At 43.6% G+C, this 25,239-nt stretch overlaps 1 protein-coding gene across 1 annotated transcript in view; it reads right to left on the minus strand.

Moving 5' to 3' along the window:
* PHLPP1 (PH domain and leucine rich repeat protein phosphatase 1) overlaps window positions 1-23,578 on the minus strand; it is a 141,596-nt gene extending 118,018 nt beyond the window's left edge. Inside the window, exon 1 of the mRNA XM_033061031.1 lies at window positions 22,231-23,578. Coding sequence (XP_032916922.1) covers window positions 22,231-23,578 — 1,348 coding nt within the window. The remainder of the gene's footprint in view (window positions 1-22,230) is intronic.
* Between the last annotated feature and the right edge of the window lie 1,661 nt (window positions 23,579-25,239).

Here is a 25,239-nt window from a genome sequence, read left to right on the forward strand (position 1 = left end):
ATGCAAGTTAGGGCATCCAGGCTTAACCTTCAATTTTTGTGTTCAGAAGTGCAGTCTTCTTGATTTCAAATTTTTCCACATGACTGGTGGACAATTTTTACTAGCCATTTTTAAGTTTTGAAAATGTTTTCTTTAGCTGTAATGCATCACAGAATATCCAATAGCAAGAAAGCTTTCTGCAGAGTTAAACATAATTCAAAACACCAATTACACAATTAGCAAACCTCTGCAACCTGACAGCCCAGCACCGGATAGGGAAAACGAAAGAGATGATCAACTTTCCCCTCCTAAGTTTCCTAAAAATAGGAAGACAAGCTTCTTTTACCTATCACACTGATGCAGTTCCCTTTGTTTTGGAAGTTTAAGATGTGCAGCCTTGATACACATTTTATGATTCCTATATAAAAAAGTCTAATTGACAGAAAGGTCTCAAACTTCAAATAACAAGACACTGCAGATTTTGTGTTCTAACTCTGCCACTTTGTATCCCTACAAAAGTCCGTCACTGAACTGCACAAAACTTGTCTTTAACTTCATCCAGACACAAAAATGATCAAAGGTGAAAGAGACAAGAGTTTCAAGTTTTTGACTTATTAGTACTAAAATTACATTATTATCATACTCAACATAGAATAACAACAGAGGTTCAACATATTCCTGTAATAGGTGGATTGGATGGTATGCAGCCAGTGTCGTGGGAGGACACTCACTGAAAAAGGTATCATGTAAATATTTGCACATTTATTTTTAAGAAGGCTTAAGTTAGAAGTCTGTGAGAATTCCACAAATGTTAGAGATACAGGCAAACTTCTTATTTTAGATACTTCAAAAATTAGGTTTTTAAGATGTTATTAAAACAATGTCACATCAGTACCTTCTGATTTTGCACTGACCATTACATCAAACGTTTTTAAGAACAAAATGCCACACACAAGAGTGCACAGTTAGACAGCACTACTCCTTGATCAGATGTACAAAAGACGCCCAGAGACACAGGTAAATGGTATCTGTGCCAATAAGGCAAAAAAAGAGATGGTAAGAAGCACTGCCTCCTGAAAGCTATAGATCTGACCCCCAAAACCATGCTTTTCAGTGTCTTACAGACCTTAGGATGGAAGAAATTGCCTATGGAAGGCAACCCTGAAAGTGGTATGTCCTGGTGAGCAGCATCAGGCCCATGCAAACTGTACCAAGCTCAAAAAGCACTGCTTCTGGGTGATGTCAAAGCAAGGCCTTGTTACTGCAACTGAAGGTAAGAAAAAACAAATAAACAAAAAAAGATTCATTAAAACAAAATTAATCCATTACAGTAATTAGTCAGTCTTGAAAAAAAGTACTGCATATTACTCCACAGGGAGGAGGAAAGAGACTATGTTAAAAGAGCACAGAAGGGTTAAACACACCACCGTAAAAACCAAGCCAGCATGGACAAATACACCCACCCATTCAGCCAAAGCAAGGTTTCCCCTGTCAAAAGTTTTATCCCATCCCCACTCATTTCAATGGGTTGGAAGATACTGCAAACAGTAACTATCCTTTCAAGGCACAGACTACACAGACAACATAACCATGCCCAGCAGCCTAGTAAGAACAAGACAGGGTGTTCTTTTAATGCAGATTCAGAAGAGCTGAGCACAAAGCCCCACCTAAACCCAGAACTTCTGACAGTGGCTGCTTCAGGAAGTTTTTTAGAAGAAATGTAATAGAGTGTTCTCTTCAATACAGAAATCCCTTGAAAGGAAACAGATTTCATTTTCTTTCAGCCCAGACCAGTCCTTTGGCACTCAAGGGTCAGAGCTGCTTGAAGCTGTGAAAGCAGCGACTAACTCCCCAGAGCCTCCAAGAACAGCGGCTCAGGACAGCACATTATAAGCCACCAATCGAGAATCCTTCCCTTGCTGCAAACCAATCAGCTTTATTTAAAAAAAGGATTATCCGTACTTCCACACTAACTAATAATTATGTGGAATTTTTAATTCCACAAATGCTTGCCATTTTAACAGGCAATAGGGCAATGGAGTTGGCAGAGCACTCTGTACTGCCTCCCCCCTCGGGAAATTCTGTATTTGCTCTCTGCATGCCCCACTGCCTGCCCCTAAAACCACGACAACAACAACACTCTTGCCTATGACTGCATTTTTTTTTCCTGCAGTAGAAAGTATATACAGCCAAAAAAAAAAAAAACCTGAGGTAAACCTCCAAAAATCACAAAAATTTAATGTCAGTCATCTAGATAACTGCATCTGAGCTTGAAAGCCACATTATGAAGTCTGATTAAGGTTTAAAGCGTACAAAAAAATAGAGCAACACACTTGATTGGTAGTGTTTACCTACCCTGTTATGAAGCCAGGCAGAAATAAAAGTTTAAAAGCTAAAGATGTTAAAAGACAACTTGTTTTCTTTATGTTTTATTAAAGACAAAAAATAATTCCTGCCTTTCAAACCCCTTCCAGTCCCTCTTATTTTTTCTTCTAGAATTTATGTTTAGAATCTTCAAATTCTGCCATTTTTTCTTCCTCATGGAAAAGTGGAGACAAATTAGGTCTGGAAAAGCAGTCCAACAATTTCTTGCAACTGGATTACAAGTTAACAGGAAAACAAGGGATTTGTGGTTACTGAATTTTAGATTATTTAGCCCAGCAATTTGCTAATGCAAGCTATTATATGTTCCAATATAAGCCACATGAAACATGTGTCTTGGTACTCACAACCCAAATGGAGCTCCAGGAATGTCCAGTCACTTAAAATGGAAGAGTGCTTGACTACTTCAGATAACAGTATGATAGTGCAACATCCTGTCCAGCCAATTTGTTGGAAGGTTTCCTCAAAAGAAAGTGCCTGACCACACACTGCAGAAACCAAAAGGCTGCTTTGTGACCTTCCACAGTGTTAGAGTCATATCACAGAAGAAAGATCTCTACCTTGCAAGCATCCAGATTTTAAGAGAGAACTCCCAAAACAAGGACAAAAATCCAGGGGTTTCTGGGTGTGCCACGAAAATGAAAGGGAAGAAGAAAAAAGTAATTCACCATTTCCCCCTGTAGTTTTAAGATCACAACTATGGAAGAAATGTGTATGCTAAAATGTTTCTCACCATTATCAGAAACACAGAGGGAAAAGGACCAGGTGCCACAAAGATTTTGCCATCTTGCCCAAAGCCCTCCTAAACAATTTTTTCATTTCAAAATACTTAAGAAAAAGTTAAACATAATTTTTTTAAAAATAGAAGCAGATAACATGGTGTATCTACTAGAGTTGCCTTCAAAGTTGTTTCTTTTTCTCACAAAAATATGTGAGCCAAAAGAAGAACATAGTACTGTATACCATTTTATCTTATATGGACATAAGAATCCTAGAGGAATTATGAGTCTCAGCTAAATCAGTGTCTTTTACAGTCATCATAAAATTCAAACACTGAAGACCTGTGAATTAATACATGCCTGCACTTCCCAACTTATAGGATTTAAAGCAGAAATATTAAAATATTTTCAAGAAAGCCACACAGTGACTACAATAGTTTTTAAACTCACAAAGAAACTGAAAAAAAGGACAGAAGCTTGCCAGGTGTCAGAACGTAACAACATAGCCTCCACCTGACTGTCCTGATTTGCCCCAGGTTTGCTACTAGTTTGCATGTTATGCTCTTGCAAAAGACAGTGCAATGTTGACATTAAAAGTGAAACAATGACAGATAACTATTATCACCATAATAAAATGTCTAAAAGCTGGCTAAGTTAAATAGGACCAGAGGGAAATTCCAAAGCCTAATTTTATCCTCTTAAATATCTAGATATATAGACATGTTTGCAGAAATATTTTCCATTCACATGATGGCTACAGCATTAATTACTATCTTACAACACTCTGCTAAACACACACACTGACAAATTTAATCTCACAAAGGCATATGTTTCAACAGAGTAAATCCTACACCACTAACAGGGGGAAAGGAGACACACAAGAACTGGTTTTCAATGAAAACCAAGACGGTTTTCATACTTAAAGCGCACCCACACAGTAATGAGCCTTTGACTCCTAATTTACCTGCGTGATAGGTCCCCAATACTAGATTATAAAGGCAGAGGGAACAACACAATCCTTTGGAAACTGGTACTTTCAGGTGATAGTATCTTGCACAAAGCATCTTGTGACAAGTACTCGATTTGCTTACATAAGCCAGAAGCTAAACAAAAAGACTTGGCACTAGAACAGAACAGGCAGCTCTTGAGCATTCATCTACTCACAACACTACCAGCTAGGAGGAGCAATAGCACATTCCAACAGCCCATTTTGTAACAGCAATCATTAACTCACCAGAACATGTTATAATAATGTTAAAAAGATAGGAATTACATCTTCTGTGACATAGCCCAGCTCTCCTCTTACACTAGTCAGACTTTCAAAGATAGTTACCTTAACTCTAATATCCTGTATTCTGGATGGTGAAACAAGCTAATTTCAAAACAGTCAAGTTTCTCTTCACACTCTTTTTACCTCCATTGTCCACTCTGCTCCAACAGCAACCCATAATTTGCACTAATTTCCAAGTGATGCCAACGCACTTCTCAGGCTGCCTGGCAACAGGAGTTTTACTTGTTAACCTCCCCCCAGCTGACACACTCCCCCTCCTCCAGTACTCAAGAATGTGTGGAATAGCTGAAGCTATTTATCTTCATTTTGCTGAAGACTTTCACAAGGTGTTGAAAAACACCAGAAAACCAACCTTGAGGCAAATCTGTGCTTGCATGCACTTTTTAGCCTTGTTATAAAATTGGGTTCACAAAGTATATAGTAATTTCATGATTATAAGCCGCACTATTTTGACTAAAATTTTGGTCTGAACCCAAAGTGCGGCTTATAATCAGGTGCGGCTTATATATGGACAAAGAACAAAAAGTTGCTGTTTTAGTTTGGAGGACAGGTGTCTGCTGAGAAAGGCAGGAGCTTCTCTTTGAAATGGAGAATGTAAACCCCCTCACTCCAAATTATTATAATTTTGAAATCAAGGGGCTTTCAGGCAAAAATACGGGAATTAGGAATAACAGTTCTTTTCTAGGGAAATTAAAATAGAAATACAGTACTACAAAGAAACAAACTCCAAACCCTGACAAAGTCAGAGTACAACCTTCCCGTCAGGCAGGGTGTTGGTAGCAGTCCCATTAAATGATGGTTGCAGTCCTCTTGCAGTGACAGATGTGATTCAGTTGGAGCAGTGCTCCTGTAGAAGGTGCAGTTTCCCTCCAGAGGTCCAGTGGTGATGTGGAGAAATCTGGATTTCCTCTGGAGTCCAGTGGAGAAAGGGGCTACCTTAGTGTCCCAAAAACTCTGTTTTTGTCTTGGTAAGAAATGTTGGGCTCTTTCCCCTGGCTGGAGCAACTTGCAATGGGATGAAGTAATTTTATCAGTCACACAGTGGGACTCAATGGGCCATTAGCAGAAAATGACTCGCTGGAGGAAGCATGAGTTGTGAAAAGATAAAGAACAAGGCCCCGCCTGGTTTCAATGGATGGCCCATTAGCAGAATATCTCCCATGGAGATAAGGATCACTGCCCCCACCCTCAACAGATGGTGATAGAATAGATACCTTTTATCACACTCTGTATTGTAACGTGCGGTTTATAATCAGGTGCGGCTTATATACGGACAAAGAACGAAAAGTTGCCGACACCCAGAGATGCGGCTTATAGTCAGTGCGACTTATAATTGTGAAATTACTGTAATTTTAAGTAGTAACCTTCTAACTTTGAAGAGATTAAAACCTTATACATAATATGAAATTTTATACATACAGGCAAGCAGAAGGTTTTTAATATCAATCTGTAAAAAGTAAAACTGCCACAGTACTTTTAGAGGTTAAAACTTTTAGAGCTTAAAAGCAAAGCTGCCATGGATATTTAACATCAGTATTTATAATAGAAAAGAGAATTCAAAACTCATAGTTTGAAAGTTGGGTAAAAAAAAAAGCCATATGAAGAGGCTATGTACCAGCAACAATTTTTCACTCCTTGCTTCCTTGTTTTTCCTAGAACAATCCAGACACCTGGCATTACTTTCTCAGTTTACTTAGCTTTAAGGCAATCCAAGTTTAAAATACTATTTTTTAAGGGTACATTGGCTTGCAGGTTTTATACCCCAGCATAAAAATTCATACTTCACCACATGCTATGAGACAGACACACAAACTTTGGGTTGCCCATCTCCAACTCAGTTTCCAGATGAAACACGAGACATGTAGCCCAACTTGCCTACATAAAAAGGTTTTATCTATGGACTTTCTTGCCATTTAGGTACCAAATCGTGTATATCCACTGTTCCGTCAAGCACTTCTCTCTCCATTTTGCAATAGACAATGTTTAACATTCCAGAGAAATGTTAAAAAGCAAATGCAGTGGAGTCTATACCGCCCCAATTCTGTTTGTTTCAGTGAAAATGGCAACTTGCCCAAATCCTGCTATATTCATCCCAGATAGCTGTGTGCTTTCCTCAATGCCTCAGCTGTAGCAGCAGAAAACCCACACCAATATGTCACTTTCCCTTTTCCAATGTCCTTAACACGAGTCAGTAATGTCTATCACTGTGGTATCTAGCGATAAAGATTAGATACCACAGATCGGAGATGTGAGACAGCTCCTGAGAAGTGAAATGAATGCTTAAGTTTGCAGAGCATTTTGTAGTTTTGACTACTAGCTTTGATTTAGTCATTGTTATCTCAGTTTTCTCTCACCTTCTTGTCCCCTCTGTCTCCCCCCTCTCCAAACCAAAGGAAAGCCACTGTTACCAGCTTTCTTCTCACCAGGCAATAAATACACTTCCTCATCCCCTCCCTGAGAGAACATTAGTAAGAGTCTATGGATGAAAAACGTATTGGTTAGAGCCTTAAAACTCAAATAGAAAAATAATTATTTAATTTGAGCAAGTAAAATGTAAGCAGCCAGCTACCACATGCCAGCATAAAGCTTTCCTCATCAAACTCAGCACTTCAGAATATCCAAGATTACATGTGCTAGCAAAAAAGTGCTAATCTGTCCCTGTTCAGACAAATCCAAACATACCAAAGGATTCAGCTATCTTGGGGCTGTGGACTGTGAACTTCTCATGATTCTTTGCTCTTTCTCAAGAGCTGCCAAGTGTATAAACTGTTCCCATTATTTACTCACAGATTAACAGTTGGTAAATTGGTCCCAGGGAATTGCTGAAGGATTTTCCTTATAACCATTTCTCTTGCTTACAAAAAAAAAAAGCCAACCACACAACGCCTTCCATCCCCAACCCCCCAACCCTGAATGAATGTGAGAACTTCCTGCACTCAGAACAGCATGAATAGACCTGGCAAGTAGTCAGGGAGATAGTACAGGCCCATGAATACTCTGAATTCAGCTTCTGTGCTGCCGCTAAATTAAAGGAATTCAGGAGCCTCACAAAAGCTTGGTTATTTAATTATATTATAAAATAAAAGGCTGAATCTATTAGACAGCATACGAAAGAAACCCCTTCCCGAGTGCCTGCGCAGAACAAGCAGCCCCAGTGACTCTGCCTAACCTTCTCCCTCTCCTCAGGGTGATGTCACCACCACTCTGCTGCCAGACCCAGCAGAGCTGCCGATGGTGGCAGAGCACTGCTCTACCTGCAGGCAAGAGTCCTCACCAGCTAGTCTGAGACAAGCCGTGCTTCTCTACACCACATGGGGTTTTTACCTTTGCTCTTCATTCACCACGAGACTCGTGACACTTGTGAGCGAGCTACAACTGTATTTATCTCTGCACCTTAAACCCCTAACTGGATGAACTCACACGTCAGCATTCAATCGCTCTTTTCACTTCAAGTGCCTTCAGTAAAAACCAAAGCACACACATTATTAAGAGTAACAACTACCAGTAACCAGCAAGATGCCAAAACTCTTTTCTTCCCCAGTCATGCGCCTTCCTCCCCTTTATTACTACCAAGGAACAAATGCACTCAGCAATTTGCCTTACGTGTCATTAGGAAACAAAGTCAGAACAGCTTCCGCTAACCGAGGACTCTGTTGATCATCAAATCTCTCAACGGCCTCACATACACACGAGAAAATGAAGAGGGCAAGAACAGCACACAGAGGGGAAGATCAAAATGACCCAGAGTACCATGCACTCCTTTTTACAGTTCAGCTGGCCACACCTGCAATTTGGGAACCCAGACTGGTACACATGAGACAGTAGCACCCCACCCTTGTGCCCTGCCAGAAAGCTGACAGCCCTACTTCTCATCAAATCTATGATTTACTCAGGGTAGTGGCCACAATGGCATGGCCTCATGAAACCTGCAACCAGCCACCATCACGATTTGCACTACCAAGAAGGGAAGCAAATATTCCATCCAGAGCAAAACTGCCAGGTGCACCTGCCTGCAGACAGTTTCACAGTTCCTCAGCATCAGCTGCTGAAAGGACAACTGTAACTCCAGTGTGGAGAAGCAAATGCACAAGAGAATCCAAAAAGACAAAACAGGACGTTTATGCATGAATGGTAAGACAAAGTTTGTCTAACATTTCTAGGAAAATAAGGGTATTGCACTATTTCCCTGCTACGGATGAAGACATCGTTTTATTCAGACATTTCTGCTACAAAAAGGTTGGTGGGTTTATAAAAATAAAAAGTGGGCATAAAAGACTTCAGGGCACAACATTCATTTTGGTATGGACAGCATGTACATTAGGTATCAAAGTTAGACATTAGACTCCAACCATCTGTGGACAACTACGTATTTTATTGCAAAGCAGTATGGTCATGTCTACAGAGAATAGACCAAAGGATTTTCAACTGAGAACATGCTGTACATGAAAATTAGTGGATGAGCTAAAGCAAAACCTGAATGTGAAAAATGTGAAGGAAATGTGAAGAAAAATGCCAGTGCAACCAGAAATCCATAGTGCCAAGGCACAATGGCCAAAGAACCTACTGAAGAGCATGTTAAACACCCTCTCTAATTAAGGAGAGTCAATGCAGACAACAACAGAACAAACTTGAACTAATACCACATCTGGAAAGGCAATTCCCCAACTCCAAGTGCAACATGGTTAAGAGTCTCACTGAATAGTCATCTCTAGATGCAAAAACAGTCCACCTCTACAAAAATTGTAGCTGTTCTTGTGTTCACCAGAGACAACGACACATAGAATCACAGAACATTCTGACCTGGAAGGGACCCACAAAGATCACTTAAGTCCAGCTCCCGACCTGGCACATGCCAGTCCCAAGAATCACACCATCTGTCTGAAAACATTGTTGAAACACTTCCTGAACTCCAGCAGGCCTGGTGCCATAACCACTTCCCTAAGGAGCCTGTTTCAGTCTCCAGCCACATTCTGGTGGTTTCCTAACATTCAGCCTAAACCTCCCCTGACATAGCTTCATGCCATTCTCCCGCTCTGCCTGTCACCAGAGAGATCAGTGCCTGCCCCTCAACTTCTCCTTGGGAGGAAGTTGTAGGCTGCAATGAGGTCTCCCCTTCTCCAGGCTGAATAAACCAAGCTGACCTCAGCTGCCCCTCATAAGGTTTCCCCTTTAGATCCTTCACCATCTTTGTAGCCCTCCTTTGGGCTCTTCCCAATCTTTCTTATACCGTAGTGCCCAGACTGCTGGCAGTATTCAAGGTGAGGCTGCACCAGTGCAGAGCAGAGCACTCAACTCAACTGGCTGGTGGTGCTGTACCTGATGCACCTCAGGATGTTGTTAAGCCCTTTTGGCTGCAAAGGCACACTGCTGACTCATATTCTACTTGCCATTGACCAGGATCCCCAGATCTCTTTCTGTGAGGCTTCTCTCCAACCTGTCATTCCCCAGATTGTGTGAGTATCCAGGGTTCCCACCTTCCAGCTGCACAATCTGGCATTTGCCCCACTGAACTTCATATGGTTGGTATGCAATCCTCTTCCGGACAGAAATCTGAATACTGACTTCCTGGGACCTGCCCACCGGGAATCCTACCTTTTTTGGGGCTGCAAGAGGAGACTAGACTTTACCTGTACGATAACTCTCTAGTAGCACTTTCCTTCACAATTCAGAAAGGACAATGATTGTTAACTGCATGTTTTATTTAACTTGTCTAGTCAATCATGCCTAGTTCAGCTGGTGACAGCAAATATGAGAGCAGTGCCAAATGCCAAATCTCCTCCATGTCTGCTGTACACATTCCTTAAAAGCAGAAGCTTTAAGGATGTGCTGCATGTAATATCACTGTTTACAAGTAGTCTAATGTTAAAGAATCAGCGCATCCAATTCTAGGTTCAAAGGCTATAACAGCATGAACTCTTCTACCATCAGTCATAATTCTTACTATGCAAAATCAGCCTTTTTTTCCTTTATTTCATAGTCAGTTTACAAATTCTTCTGACAAGCCAAGCCACAACCCTTGCCTTTTAAAATCCTAGACTTGCTAGAGATGCTCTGCTGGATGAAGAACATACATGTGACACAGGATTTTTTTATTTAACAAAAAAACCCTATAAAATTTTCAAATGCTTATTTCTGTAATATAAAGGTACAGTACACCTTAAACTGCTTTAAGGCTCTTCTCTTTTTATCTCGACTATACTGTTGTCTGACCCTACATTGTTGACATATACAGACAGAAATTTGTTGAATTTGTTACAGCCATATGCTGTGACTCTCTAGAGAGAACTTTACTTATTTATTTTTGCAGCCCTGTGTTAGCCATGCTAGAACAAATGCACTTCTCCAGAAGTAATGCAGTGGTACTGTTTGATACACAGCTTTACAGATACAGGCGCAGAAGAATGAGGAACACACAAAGAGGCCTGCTGATACATGCATATTGAAAAGAAACCATGCAAAATCTTCACTGAGAAGACTCAAAATGTACAAAATGGCCGAGTCAGTAAATGCAGTCAAAAAATGTCCAAAAACTTCCAGCAGAAAAAGGAGGAGGAAAGGAGGGAGAAAAAGGAAAAAAAGGAGGGGAGGGGAAAATAGACTAAAAGGGAAAAAAAAAAAATAAAAGCACTACCAAAAGAAAGAAAAGTAGGAAAAAAGAAAGAAAGAAAAAAATAAGGCAAAAGGGGTGAGAAGTATCTATCCGCCTGTTCTGGGCCAAAAGGATCTACAGTTGATCTCTGCTTTGCAATCTGCTGACACACTCAAGACAGTGCTGTTCACAACTAAGGTGACAAATCTGCATTCCCTATTTCCACAGTGTAAGTAAGTAGTATCAGTTATTTGCCAGGAACTCAAAATACATCTCCTATTAACACAGAACTGAAGCAGCAAGAGGTGCTGAAACTGCTCACACTCCAGTGGAGCACTGTACAAAGGATCACATCCCACCCCGTGTTGCAAATTAAACACCAAATATACCTCGGGCTCTAACAGACTGTTTTATCCAGAGAAATATTTTCTCAGACACTCACAGAAGAATACGGCCTAGTCCACTACTACAGTCTACAAGTTGTCTTAATCTCTGTATACTGCAGTATCTAGTGATACTGATCAATATATTTTCAATCTAGGTTTCAATTACAAGCAGCTGCAAGTTGCAAAATAAACTAGGATCTTTTATCACAAATATAAAGAGACACATTTAATATGTAACCTGTAAAGCAAAATAAGTAAAATAATTTAATATACTCTTCTCGTATTATCAGGAATCAAAGTTGTCATTTGATTAAGGAGATTAAAGAGACACACACCAAGCAGTTCTCAATACTACAGTCTAATCTTAGCAGGGATTAATATGCTTATACAGATGATACCATTGTTCTGGAAGTCATTAAATGGAAACATTTTCTGTATTTGATAGTTTGAAACATATCACATAAATCTTCTGTTTATTGACAGGGAATATACAGACTATAGGTTCTAAATTAATTGATACAGAGAAGGGACATGTTTTTCATACCATTCAAACAAACCCATCCACACCCCCCAAAAAACAAAAACAGAAAAAGATACATCCCCAGCAACTTCCCAGTGCTTGGACATTTCAAATATTTTCAGTCAGTCCTTTCTTTTATTAGGACACCCAAGGACACCCAAAAATGTTAACTGCTTGCTCAGAAAGGATTTAAATTCAGGTCTACTTCTAAATAATCAACTTTTAATCCACACAACCATGCTTCTACCAAGACAGTACATTAGAAGTCCTCAACTCAGGAATAATTTTGTATAATTACATACTGCACAGCTTTCAACAAACTCCTGTCGGTATTTCTGAAATGTTAAATTGCATCTCCCACACATATATGATTAACTTCTCTTTGAGACACATCCTGTTTGCAACCTCCAAACTATCATACTTTAGTGCTTGTGGCCACAAAATACTGCTACCAGAAGAAAACAAGAGCTCCTAGACTGTTAACTTCAGTTCATTAGACATGCTAGCCATCTTCCAGGTGTTCCACCGCTTCATTCTTAACACTTCGTCATTAACTACTTTATTTCAACAGACAAGCTTCATAGCATGAAAGCAAACAGATGTAGATGCAGAAAGTCAAGAGTGACACACAGTAATTATGCCTGAGACAATCTAATAAGTTTCATAAATAAAATGATTGCTCACTGATGTCCCCTAGAGGTCTGTCCCACTAAGTAACACACAGAACAAGGAAAAATACCTTCCTCCAGCACTTACTTAGTGCTGCGCTTCAGTCACAACAAACCCATGCGGAGCTACAGGTTGTGGGCACAGGCTGGAAAGCTGCTAGGTGGAAAAGGACCTGTGGGTGCTGGCTGACAGCAGCTGAACATGAACCAGTGCATGCCCAGGTGGCCAGAAAGGCCAATGGCATCCTGACCTGTATCAGCAAGAGTGTGGCCAGCAGCAGCAGGGCAGTGATTGCTCCCCTGTACTCAGCACTGCTGAGGCTGCACCTTGAATCCTGTGTCCAGTTCTGGGCCCCCCACTACAAGAAGGACATTGAGGTGCTGGAGCAAGTCCAGAGAAAGGCAATGGAGCTGGGGAAGGGTCTGCAGCATAAGTCTGATGAGGAGCAGCTGAGAGAGCTCAGGTTGTTTAGGCTGGAAGAAGGTTCCAGGGGTTCTTATCATTCTACAACTGCCTGAAAGGAGGGTGTAGCCAGGTGGGGGGTGGTCTCTTCTTCCAGACAAGTGACAAGACAAGAGGAAATGGCCTCAAGCAGCACCAGGTAAGACTCAAGTTGGACATCAGGAAGAATTTCTTCACTGAAAGGGTGGTCAGGCATTGGTACAGCCTGCCCAGGAAAGTGGTGAAGTCAGCATCCGTGGAAGCGTTCAAGAAACAACAGGACATGGCACTTAGTGTTTAGCTGGCATGGAGGTGTTCAATCAAAGGTTGGATTCAATGACCTTGGAGGTCTTTTACAATCTCAACAATTCTATGAATTTTAGTCAATAATCATAAAAACTCATGATAAGGACTCACTGGTTCAGCTGACCAATCATCTAATAAGCAAGTAGATTGCACATTGTTAGCTTTGCTGCTGGTAGGACTCTACAAGCACAAACACAGTGCTCCTACTTGCAATCTGTTGTAAGAAAAAGGTTAGAAGAGGATCTGGCATTCTCTTAATGAGAACAAAACATTACTGCACACCATTCTGATCAGAAAACTCACTGTCCACTTAGATATTTGCAACCTTCAAGGCAGCTTTCAAACTGATGAGAGCTCCTTAGAGCTCCTCCACGGTGTATATAAAAGCAAAATTGTTGCTAGTAAGGACTTCCAAGCTTTTCTGTACCATTTATATTAGAGCCAATAATAGTTTGAACTAGGCATAGTTATTGTTTAAAGAAGCATGCAGCTTTTTCAAAGGGAAAGAGTTAGAATTATTCGCATCAACTGAAGATGCCTGAATCACAGGTTTTGTTCTACCCTTAATGCAGCATCTACATTCTCTCCTCCCTAGAGCACACATTCAGAAAAGGAGTGGCCTGCTACTTATCGTAATTACAGGTCTTACTATCTATTTCTCTTTGGACACAAAGCTTCATAAATCAAACAAACAGGAAGAGAAATTGCATTCAGATTACATAATGAGATTTATGTAAATTGCACCTACAGCCCAGGGTCCTGAACTTCAAAGACATTCCAGCTCCTCATTACCCCCAGACCAAGGCCCATTGTTTTGTCTTTATTTAAATAAAGTTGGCATGACATTTGGAGTGATCAAAGATGAGAAGAACTGGTTCAAGTGGCTATTATGGAGTTTTGAGAATTATGACTACAATCCAGAGCCTAGTAAAGTTGAAGATTCCCATTGACACTGCACAAGACCAAGAACAATTAATATCCTGCAGAGGACTAACTTTACCTCTGGCCCACAAAACCACATTGAGCTAAACTCTAAAAATCTTGCCCACTTACACAATTTTCATTTTCCTTCTACCAAGAACTAAACTAGATAAAACTGGAGAGAAAAATTCCCTGAAACTCAGTATTTTGCATCAATATGTAAATAGTTATTCTTAGCTGTCAAATCGAGGAACACACAGTTAGTTGAGCAATGAGTATTTTCAGCATCCCTCCAAATAAGTCAAAGCCAGCTGGAAGAAATTTTACTTCCCTATTGACAGAAAAAGCTTCAAATAAGAGTATGCTACGTTGTGAAATTAAAAGACTTCACTTCAGGAGGTCTTTCTTCCTGATTTGTCATTTTTAAATGCAATGTCCTCCAAAGAACAATTTTTGCCCCCTAAATAATTGGGGGATGGAGCAAGAAGGGGGGTACAAAATCCCCAAAAGATTATGTACTATTCCCATTCTTTCACATATTTAACCATATCCTGGGGAGCAGATAGTCGGGACTGACTAGCTAGCTAACCAGGGAAGCAAAAGGAATCCTGGTTGGGGCAACTGGCATAAAGAATTTGGACTATCCACTTACATAGCTACATGATTTTATGTGACAGTGGCAGGGAGTACAGAGGACCCTGGTGACCACATCCATGGTGAATAACAGACAAGACCCCAAAGGGTGATTACTGGCAGTGCCTTCTTTAAAAAAAAAAAATCAACAAACACCACAGTGCTTGTGCCAGCCAGCACAGACACCACAGAAAACCAGTTCTACCATTCATTTCGCCAACCTGAAATCCTGAACGGAACTTCAGCAAAACACAGTATTGTTATTCATTTAAAACCCACGTACATCCCTACATGATGGTACAACAGCTGCTGCATTCCAAACAGCAAGTAATGTTTTTTCTTAATGTTAACAGTTTATCATATAGAACACATAAGATAAAAAGCAAATTAAGAGTTAAATAAAACATATCATAAATAACAATACTTAAATTTAAAATTCTCATATACCTAAGGTGACTTCAGTATGTACCAGGAATCAGTGGGAAAATGTTCAATTCAAATTTGCCACGAGTTATTTTTAGAAAGTGGTATCTATGTTAAGATACCACGGTGGATAAATGCCAGACTAATTGAAAAAAGTAACTAATCTACAATGAATAGAGGTTATTTTCTAGAGAAAAACGTACAGATTATTCTCACAAAAAAAGGTAACACTACAGGTAATTCAACTGTCCAGAAAAGCTATTTAAGGACAAAACTTACACAAAGAATAAAACATAGCACTTTGGAATGAAGAACAAACTGAAAAACCTCGAATTTTCAGAAACTTTCTGTCATAAAATGTATAGACTTTAACTACCTCAAATCTATACTCAACTCTGACACTACCATGCAGTTATAATTTTAACAACTCCAATCTCTCAAATTATTTTCATAAGAAAAATATTGTTTTTTTTTTTTTTTAAATGAGGACCATTGTCCTCCTGTGATGTTTCTTAAATATCCTGTGAAGGGCTTAGTGTTTCAGAATTCCTGTCTTAGAGCCAAATATAGAAAAAGACACATTCATTTTTCTATAAGTTTAAAACTTTTTAGTTGTTTATGAAGGTCCGTTGCATTTATCTTAAACACCTCAGAGAAGTAAAAACTAAGCTGGAATGGCCAAGACAGCAAAGTTTACAAACCTGAAGATATTTTGGTACATCCCACCCCACCCTTTTAACTTGGTTAAAGTTTCCCCGTTCAAGCTGCAACTGACTTGAAGCATCCAAATCTACTCCATTTGAATACACACACACAAAATATTTTACCAAAATACCCTCAAAGGCAACTACAGCATCTAGTTCTCTGGGTTAAAGAATATAGCTATTACAGAACTACTCCAGACAAACGGCTTCCTAGAGTGCCAATCCTCATTTGAGCAAAAGTTCTAAACTAGAGCAACGAAACTGACTCAAGGGAAGCTGAAAACAAGTACAAGAGCACTTTGATCTGAACTAAAATGCCACTGTGCCCCATTCCACAAGCAGTGAAATAAACACTGAAGACTAAGTCAAATTATCTTTGCTTCTGTCCAAGGCAAACAGAAGGTCAGTCTTTAGTTTCTTTTTCTTTTTTTCCCCCTTAAATTAATATACTAATAGCTTAAATAGTTGTTCAAAATTATCTCCCTTTAAACACGGAGGGAAATGAAGGTGTAAGCATGTGAGGCACAGATTCCTTCCAAATTAGAAAGCTGAGTATAAGAAGTAACAGGATTTCCATCTCTAAACTTCTATTCTATGGAATTCTGTATGCATATATTTTTCAAATTGACCTGCTCAGGCACGTTACCTTATACATGCCTCTTTTTTACAGGACCACTTAAATAACAACTATCTCTTTATATTGTTTAGTAAAGAGATTTTTTTAACTATCAAAGCAGGTTTTGATAGTTAAGTACACACCAGTTGCTAACACTGGATTGAATCAATCCTTTTATTTTGTACTATTAAGCAGTACCTTCCCAAGAATTATGTAGGGCTTTAGATGCATAGCAGTCTGTCAGTGTCCTAATAGAACAGATTAATGCTTTTATTAGAGAAGGGCTCTTATGTGTATCAGAAATTCCAACATCAAGAGGATGTTTGTACAGTTTAAAAAAAAGGGGGGAATAATTGCTAAAAATTGCAAGAGGGACAGTATCAAAATACATTAAGAGAAAAGAAAGTAAAAAGAATGCCATGTTCTGTGCTGTACAGCAGAGAAGAAATTCAGCTCCTGGATGTACCAAATTAGGTACTACATATTCAGTATATATAGTAACTGCTATGTACATCACACTAAAATCTCCCGTGTTGGTATTTAACACGTACTTAAGTTATGGATGCTAGCCAGGAGTACAACAGAATTTAAAAGTTGCAAAGACCATTGTACTTAACAGCTGTCACATACCAAAGCTCAGCTGCTGGCTGCACCAGCATTCCAGCATTATCTGCAGGGCTCCTCCTGTGCAGGAGCCCCAGAGCCCCCCTGAAAGCTGCCCACCTCAGAAAGACCCCATTCCAACAGGAGATAAGCGAATGGCTATGCACGTGAATAGGTGGAGCCAGCCAAAGGCAATGCAACCATTTTAAACTTTCCTGCAGAACAGGACTAGAAATGTCATTACCTTGGGACCGACATGGACCAAGCCCAGACTTAAAGTGCTATGTAGCTGAAATGTGAGTGTTTCCCAAAGGGGAAAATTTTAGGTATTACTTCTCTCTGCAGGAGATGCCAACACATAAGTGATTACAAGGTAAAAGAATGTTCATCTGAGTCACGTTAGGAAGAAAAAAAAAAATCGGGATCATAGCAGCCCTAGGCAGAGGCTGTTTTTCCTTTCGGTTTCAGACAAGTTCATGAAGACCTCTCCTGTCCAATCACACCTGCAAAAAGACATCCATTCACATGAATGTGAATTAATTCCTTTCATGTTAAAGATATGAGATGGCAGAACTATGTCAAGTGCTCCAAAAGCAGCTCTTTAGGGCACAGATGTTCTCCCACACTCAGTAATAAAAAGAGTGTCTCTAGAATGCTTCCTTTCCATAACGGCACTTAGTCACCTTAAATCGAGTTTATCAATGCATTAAATAGCTGAACTGAGTTATTCACCAAGTAGCACAACAAGCAGCCAGCAATTCAATACATTCCACATAGCTCTGCACTGCCAGCCCTCTGGCACCTTCTAAACTATCTAAAACCGTGTTTCCATCCATCTAGGTGGAAGTCTTAGTATGACCCCAACTACACGGCGTACTTTTGTTAAAGAAGACAAGCAAACACAATCGCTCAGAGCACTGCAACTGATCCTGACACAAGATCTTCCCCTGCTTTTCTTTACTGGACAGAAAAACATCCCTTTAATGTACGTCAAGACCAAGATACATTCATTTTTCTTCACAGCTTTCTAAAAGGCCACACGAGCCAAAAGGATCTCTTCCTAAATACCATCTGACAGCCAGATGCAAAATTAACACCCTTAATTACATCTGGCATTTCTTAGTATTCTGCCTATAGGCACTCACCTACTGAAAAAGTGATATATTTGATGACACTGGCAGGTGCAGAAGCCCTATGTCACATCAGGGGGCAGAGAATTTAATGGTGGCCAAGTGCCAGAACCAAAAACATCACCTACCTTTCAGCACTAAAACAAAAAAGCCTCAAACATCCATTGTACTAAACCAGTCTTCAAGACCAGGATCATATTACTCACACTCCTTGCCATGCAGAAGCTCCACAACACAGCACTGCATCTAATGCCATTCTTATTTTTGATCTAAAACAAAGAAGCAGTTTTGCAGCTTTTAATGAGATTGTTGTATTAGTCTGTTTTTCCTTCTGCATGCAAATTATCAGGACGTCAAGGTCACTGGGACAACAATTATTTTTATGAATCAATAAGGAATACTATAACTTGTTTGTAAGAAGTCTTCTGGATCACAGCCACTCTTGAGGTTTTAGGAACAGTTTAGGAAGTCTGACCTAATCGGTCTCCCAGCGACAATATCATGACTGTAACTGCACTATGGATTCTTACTTCCATAACTCAGTCACACAGTATCTCAGCAGAACGCTATTTAACCATGTCCTTTTAAATAGCAATCAAGTATTTCAAACTTTGAGGACATTATATTTTTTAAGACAGATTTCAACAGAAAAATTAACATCCCTGACCAATCATTAATGTCCAGTCTTGCTCAAAATTGATGTTACAGGAAGCAGGACCACCTCCTTAAAGCTGTAAGGGATTTTATTTTAGCAGCAGTGTTTCCATTTAATGCTTAAAGAGTCAAGACACTGACAGAATCAACCACACTCACACTTTTAAGGAAGAAAATGAGAGGAGACACCAGAATAAACATGCACTAACCACATTCTGAAACAAACCAAGGCAATGTACAGGACACACTTTCACCTTCTTAGTGTCCAGTCTTGGTTGTGAAGGTTTTTAAAAGACCAGATATTTCATTTACAGAATATTTTTGGACTGCCATTTATTAAGAAAACTGTTTTGTCACAGTAGAAAAATCTGATTCTCCGCTGTTGTCCTAGCATTAACTTTTTTTGTCTCTGTTTTCCAGATTCCACAACAGGAGAAATTACCAGCCTACAGCAATCACTAAAACTATTTGCTGTATTGTCTTATGTGGAATTTGTAATGGTACGTTTCAGTACAGTCATCTTCAAGTCTTAAAACTGTCTTTCCCCAGAAATAAAAAAAAAAAAAAAAATCCAAAGTCATCACTTTGCTCTCTTCTCTCCTCACTCCAACGGGATTAGGTGAAAGAATTTCTTTTTAGAAGCAATGCAATAAATCCAACCTAGGTTTATGCCATTTCACATCAGTACAAGACCAGTATCACCAAATCCTACTGAGACAGCTTGCAGGAAATTACAGGGATAGAGCTGCTAGTGGTTCTCTATCCATTGGGACAAGGAAGGCCACTTAAATCAACGAAGTCCTAGGCAAACAGGAAATCACTGTTTTAAAGCTTTCCTTAGGGTATAATCCTGGAGGATCAATTATTAAGAAGGTATTTCTCCTAAGCAAAACACTTAACTTTGGGGCCAAAAAAAATTGCTCCCCTTTCCAGTGTAATTTGGTGTGTACTCTTTTTAAGTGTCTCTCCTTCCCTCCCTTTCATCTTCTGGTTGTGTATGTATAAAATAAGGAAGCAGAGATAACTTGCCAACACAGTTACATAAAATCAGTATGATTACATGTCAGTAATATTTTCTTAGCTGTTTTTGGCTGGTCTGGTACCTCAGATGCTGCAACCTTTCTGTTACAAGCACCTGATCACAGGTGTTTTAGATGTTGATCACAGATCCTCTCAAAGAGATAAGGATTTCAAAAAACGCTGCACTTTTGAAGTACAGAGGCACACTTGTTAGCATATGAGCTTGCGTAAGAAATTTGCATTAATTTAATCCTATGTATGCTCACAGAAATACCCTTTCTTCTATCCAGTAGTTTTGTACAAGGAAGTCTAAAATGTACAAGCTACGTTAGCAGTCAAGTTGAGACACTGAAATGAAACAGAGTTGGAACATCCTCATTTAGCATGTATAATTAATCATTTAATGCATTAAAACAACATGCAAACAGGCTTAACTGTGTGTAAGACTTCGCTGTTTCCTGATTGTGTTTTCTTTAGAACGCATCCTGTTAGAAAAGGAGGCACACAGCTGTCCCAATTTAAAACACGTGTGTGCATCCCCATTTAGTGGTGGGGTGGGACTGGAAATAAAGGAAGCAACAACGCCCCTAGCATCACCTGCTGACTTCCATCCTCAAGAGCAGGCAGAGAAACACAAGAGACCACAATCACCATCCGGGAAAAAAAAAGTACTTTAAAGCTACTTTCTAATAACCACAATCCATCTAACCTATTTATGTCAATTCCTTTAACAAATACTACTTTTGCACTCGTTATGCCAGGGTCATTGTACAATCAGAAAAATCTGAAGAAAAGCTGAATTGACCACTTGCCACCACTCCCACATTCTCTTCTGAATAAAGAAGGGCACTTATCCAGCGTATTCTTCTCCTTCCCACCCCACCATTACCGACGACTCCATTTGACATTCAGCGGAATTCACTCGAGAAAGGAATCTCTGTATTTTTCAAAGCTAAAGCGCTGAATTCTCACGGTTCATTGAAGGACCATTCTGCTCAGCCAACCCAGCAAGGGGATGGATAGCATGTGCTACTTTGTTAGCATGACCTCATCTCGGGATATCACATTTACCTGTCTCACAGGAAAACTTACAAGGTATTTGAATGCATACTTGGACATTAAACAATGTCTTCTTTTTGAAGAGATGTACAGGATAGTTAAAAGCCAAGAAGTTACAAGATCTCAGTAAGTCTTTTACACAAACCAACTCAACTGACACACAAGGTATTTTTAAACCTCCCTAAAACTGCAGAAGGTTGCATAATTACAACGTGGGAGCTAACTTTTCCACCCAACACTCTCCAAATTCTGTACTGCACGTTGTAGCAGTAAAGCTGTATTACAAAGCTTCTCCCTTTCATTATAAAGGTTTTGACCACCCTGCCTCCAAAGATCACGACCTGTGCTTCCCTACTTCCCTCGCGTACTGCCCTCAGTCTCTCAGAGAAGTCCCACCACTCTAAAGGGAAAAACTGATGCCAACACCTCAGAAAGCCAAGCGCAGGGTTTTGTTTGCAGGAATGCACTGCTCTCAGCCCAGGCATCAGGCGCGCCCTGAACTGCTGTCACCCATTTCAGGAGCAAGAACTGCGCGGGGCTTCCCCCGTGGGAGAGAGCCGGCCGTGCCCTCCCAGGGAGGCTCCGCGATGGGGCGAGCTCGCAGCTCCACTAAACCGTGAGCGAGCTGCCGGCATCCCGCAAACGTTTGGAACAAACAGCCTTCGACTTCCCGTGCCCGGCAGCAGCACCGATGCAATTCCTCGTCACTAGGGAAAGCAGTAGTAGATTAAGGCTGATTTAACCTCGAACGCCCAGTGCCGCGGCTGGGAACGGGAAAACAACACAAGTGCGACCTCCATTACCAGGCGGTGAAAGAAGGGGAGGCTGCCCCAGGGACAGCGCGGGAGCAGCCTGAGCGCCGCTGACACCGCTCTTTCTCCGGCAGCCGGCTCGGAACACCGCTTCCCGCCGCCGCCGGGGACCTCCCGGCACGGCCCCTCCCCGGCGCGGCGCGGAGACACCCGCGGGCCGCCTTCCCCGTGACGGGACAGCCCCGGGCCACCTTCCCCGCGCCAGGGGACAGCCCCGGGCCACCTTCCCCGCGCCAGGGGACAGCCCCGGCGGAGGAGCAGCGCCCAGCCGCCCGCACGCCCTCCGCACACCCCGGCGCCCGCCGCGCCAACAGCCGGAGCGGTGGGCGCGGCTCCCGCCCCTTCCCCACGGTCGCCCCCCAGCCCTGCTCACCGGCGTAGAAGCGGATGAGGCAGCCGGTCTCCGAGTCCATGCCCTCCTCCTGAACCCGCCACAGGTCCCGGAAGCCCAGCTGGGAGAGGTAGTCGTTCTGGATCTGCAGCGGCTTCTCGTGGGCCTCCAGCCGCCGGCTGGTCTCCCCGTGCAGCTGTACATACAGGGCTGGCGGCCCCGCTGGCTGCTCCCGCCCGCCGGCCGCGCCCGCCGGCACCCCCACTGCCCGCCCCGGGGGCAGCTCCCCCGGGCAGGGGGGGCCCCGGCCCGGCCCAGCACCTGCTTCTTCCACCCCGTCGGGGGGCGCCGGCTCCACCTCCAGCTCGTCCGAAGAGGACGAGCCACCGCCGCCGCCGCTGCTGTAAGGGTCCAGCCGGTCGGAGACACTCTCGGCGCTGGGGCTGAAGCTCTCGGTGTCGGAGCCGGTCGGCCCCAGCTCCCCCAGCAGGGAGGGGCACGAGAGCGGCGGCCCCGCAAGGTACAGTTCGGCCGGCGGTGCCCCGGGACTGAAGTCGGAGGGCGCCGGGCTCGGCCGGCCGCCAGCCAAGTCGCTCTCTTCGGCGCCGCTGCACAGCGGCAGGCGGTCGGGCCGAGCCGCTTCCCCGCAACCTCCTCCGGACAGCCCGCTCCGCGTCCCTCGCCGGTTCCTCGGCTTCTCATCCGGCTGCGGCCGCAGCCCCTCGGCCGCGGGCTCGGGCGGCGCCTCGGTGGGGCCCGCCGGCGGCTCGGGCGGGGGTTGCGGCGGCGCGCCCGCCTTGCCCAGCACTCGCACCACGCTGCTGCCGCCCCGGTGGCCGAGCTGCTGCAGCCGGGCGGCCACCTCGGCCGCCGTGGTCTCCAGGGTGCAGAGTACCGGGCGCAGGTAGCAGTTCATGTGCCGCTCATAGACGTGGACGCAGCCCCGCTGCAGGTCCCGCCGCACCCAGTCCCGCTCCGGGGGCTGCAGGGGCTGCAGCTGCCGGGGCGGCTTCAGCAACAGCAGCGCCTTCCTGTCCAAGCTGCGGGTGCCCAGCGAGGGGGCCGGGGCGCCGCCGGCAGAGGTGGAGGCGGCGGAGAGGTTCCTCTTCAACCTCCCCCGCCGCAGGAGCAGGGAGTTAGCGCTGCCGGCCCCGCCGGGGGCCGCCGGAGTCCCGCTGGCCGCCAGCGCCGCGGAAGGAGCGAAGCCGCCGGCTCCCCCTCGCCTCCGCCGCGGGCCGCCGGCTGCTTTGCCGTCCAGCTGCCCGCCGCCGCCCGACGGCTCCGCGCCGCTCTCCGCCTGACTCCTCCTGCCCGGGGAGCCGCTCTCCGGCTCCCCCCGCCCGCTTCCCGCCGCCGGGGCTTCTGCCGCTCGCTGCTGCGCGGGCTCCATCGCCCGCGGGGCCGGGGATGCCGCCGCCGCCGCCCTGCTGGGAGCGCCGCTCGGCGCGGCGCGGGGGGGCCGAGCAGAGCGCGGCGCCGCGTCCCGGGGGTGGAGGGGATTACGTAGCAGCCGCGGGAAGCATTCCGCCGGTGCCCGGCTCAGTCCCGCTGCCCGGCTGTCGCCACCGCCATTAGGGAGGGAGGGAGGCAGGCGAGGAGCGAGCGATCCCGCCGCCGTCCGCCGCTCCCCGCGCGCGCGCGGCTCATGAATATTAACCAGCCCACGGGGAGCGAGGGAGGCTCGCGAGGGTGACGCCACCGCTCGCGCGGCGGGGCGGGGCCTCGCCCATAAACACAGCGTGACTCCCAGCCGGCCCGGGCGGCGCGCGGGGGCCGCTGGGAGCTGTAGTCCCGCGATCGTAGCAAGTGCCGGCGGTGCCGCGGTTTCTCGGGGGCCGCGCAGGCTCCGGGGCGGGAATGCGGGTGGGAGGGAGGGAGGCCGGGGCACGCCGGCTGTACCGGCACGCCCCCGCGCTGCCCCGGGAGGTGCAGCGTGCCTCTGCTGCCCCTCACGGCGCGGGGCTGAATCCGCGTTAGAATGATTCCAGGACTTTGTCCCGCGCCCCATGTCTGTGTTCCTCAGGTGTGGCCAGAGGGTTTGGCAGGTCCAGTGAGCACCCACCGCGCTCTGCCCAGCCTGACCCCGTGGGCTGCCTCGGCGCAGAATGGGAGCGCTGAGCACCGGCGGTCTTCCTCCCTGAAGAGGGAGATGATTTCTCCAGATCCAAGATGGAGAGAGACGTGGAAATGTGGGTGGAAACGTATATGTGTATATAGGCGCACATAATGTAAGAAGAGCTGCTTTGTGAGTAGACACAGAAGGTTTCAGTGCCATTAGTCTGTTATTGTATTTCTGGGACTAAACTTACCTAAGATGCCTACTTGAAGAAAATTGCTGAGAAGCAGCCATTTAATAGAAACATTTAAAAAAAAAACATGTCGAGTGATTTAAAATAAATTACTAAAAAGGAAAATCAGATACATTCAATTAGCAGTGTAAACATGTGAATCTTTACACTTCAAGGACACCATATTATGGAATTCAGAGAAATATTTTATGTTCCTGGAGATATGTTAGCTGAGTAATGCTGGCCGGATGGGGCTGTAACTGCCTGAGATCTCTCCTTTTTAATGCATTTTGTAAAATCACAGCGAAGCATCTTGCCAGAGATTCATGAAGAATGCAGTAGACTGCAATAAATTTGGAGTTCTGGGCAATTGACCAGTTACGTCAATATTAGGGGAGATAAATCATCGCTAAGAGCCCTGAGATAAACTCCTAGCGAAACATTATTTTTAGCTGGTTGGTCTTTTTAGTGCATCTGTGTAATATATGAACCCCGAAATAAGCCAGAGCTGTAATAAAATTAAGGTTTACTTCTCCTAATAAAACATTTCTCCACACTTTCGCATTACTGTGTTCGTACCATGTAGAAGCAGATGAAACAGGGCACAGAAAACAGGTATTCCCCAAAGCACTGACGATGGAATCATGTAGCTGCCTTTTAAAAGTTTTTCTGTAATGACAAAGCTGATGTTTACTGTGTGTGAAAGCCACCCACTTTCTGAGCAGAACAATCTGAAAATTAACTGGTCTGATTGTGGAGTTCA

Source organism: Catharus ustulatus, chromosome 1 (assembly GCF_009819885.2).
Source record: "Catharus ustulatus isolate bCatUst1 chromosome 1, bCatUst1.pri.v2, whole genome shotgun sequence".
Taxonomy (NCBI): Eukaryota; Metazoa; Chordata; class Aves; order Passeriformes; family Turdidae; genus Catharus; species Catharus ustulatus.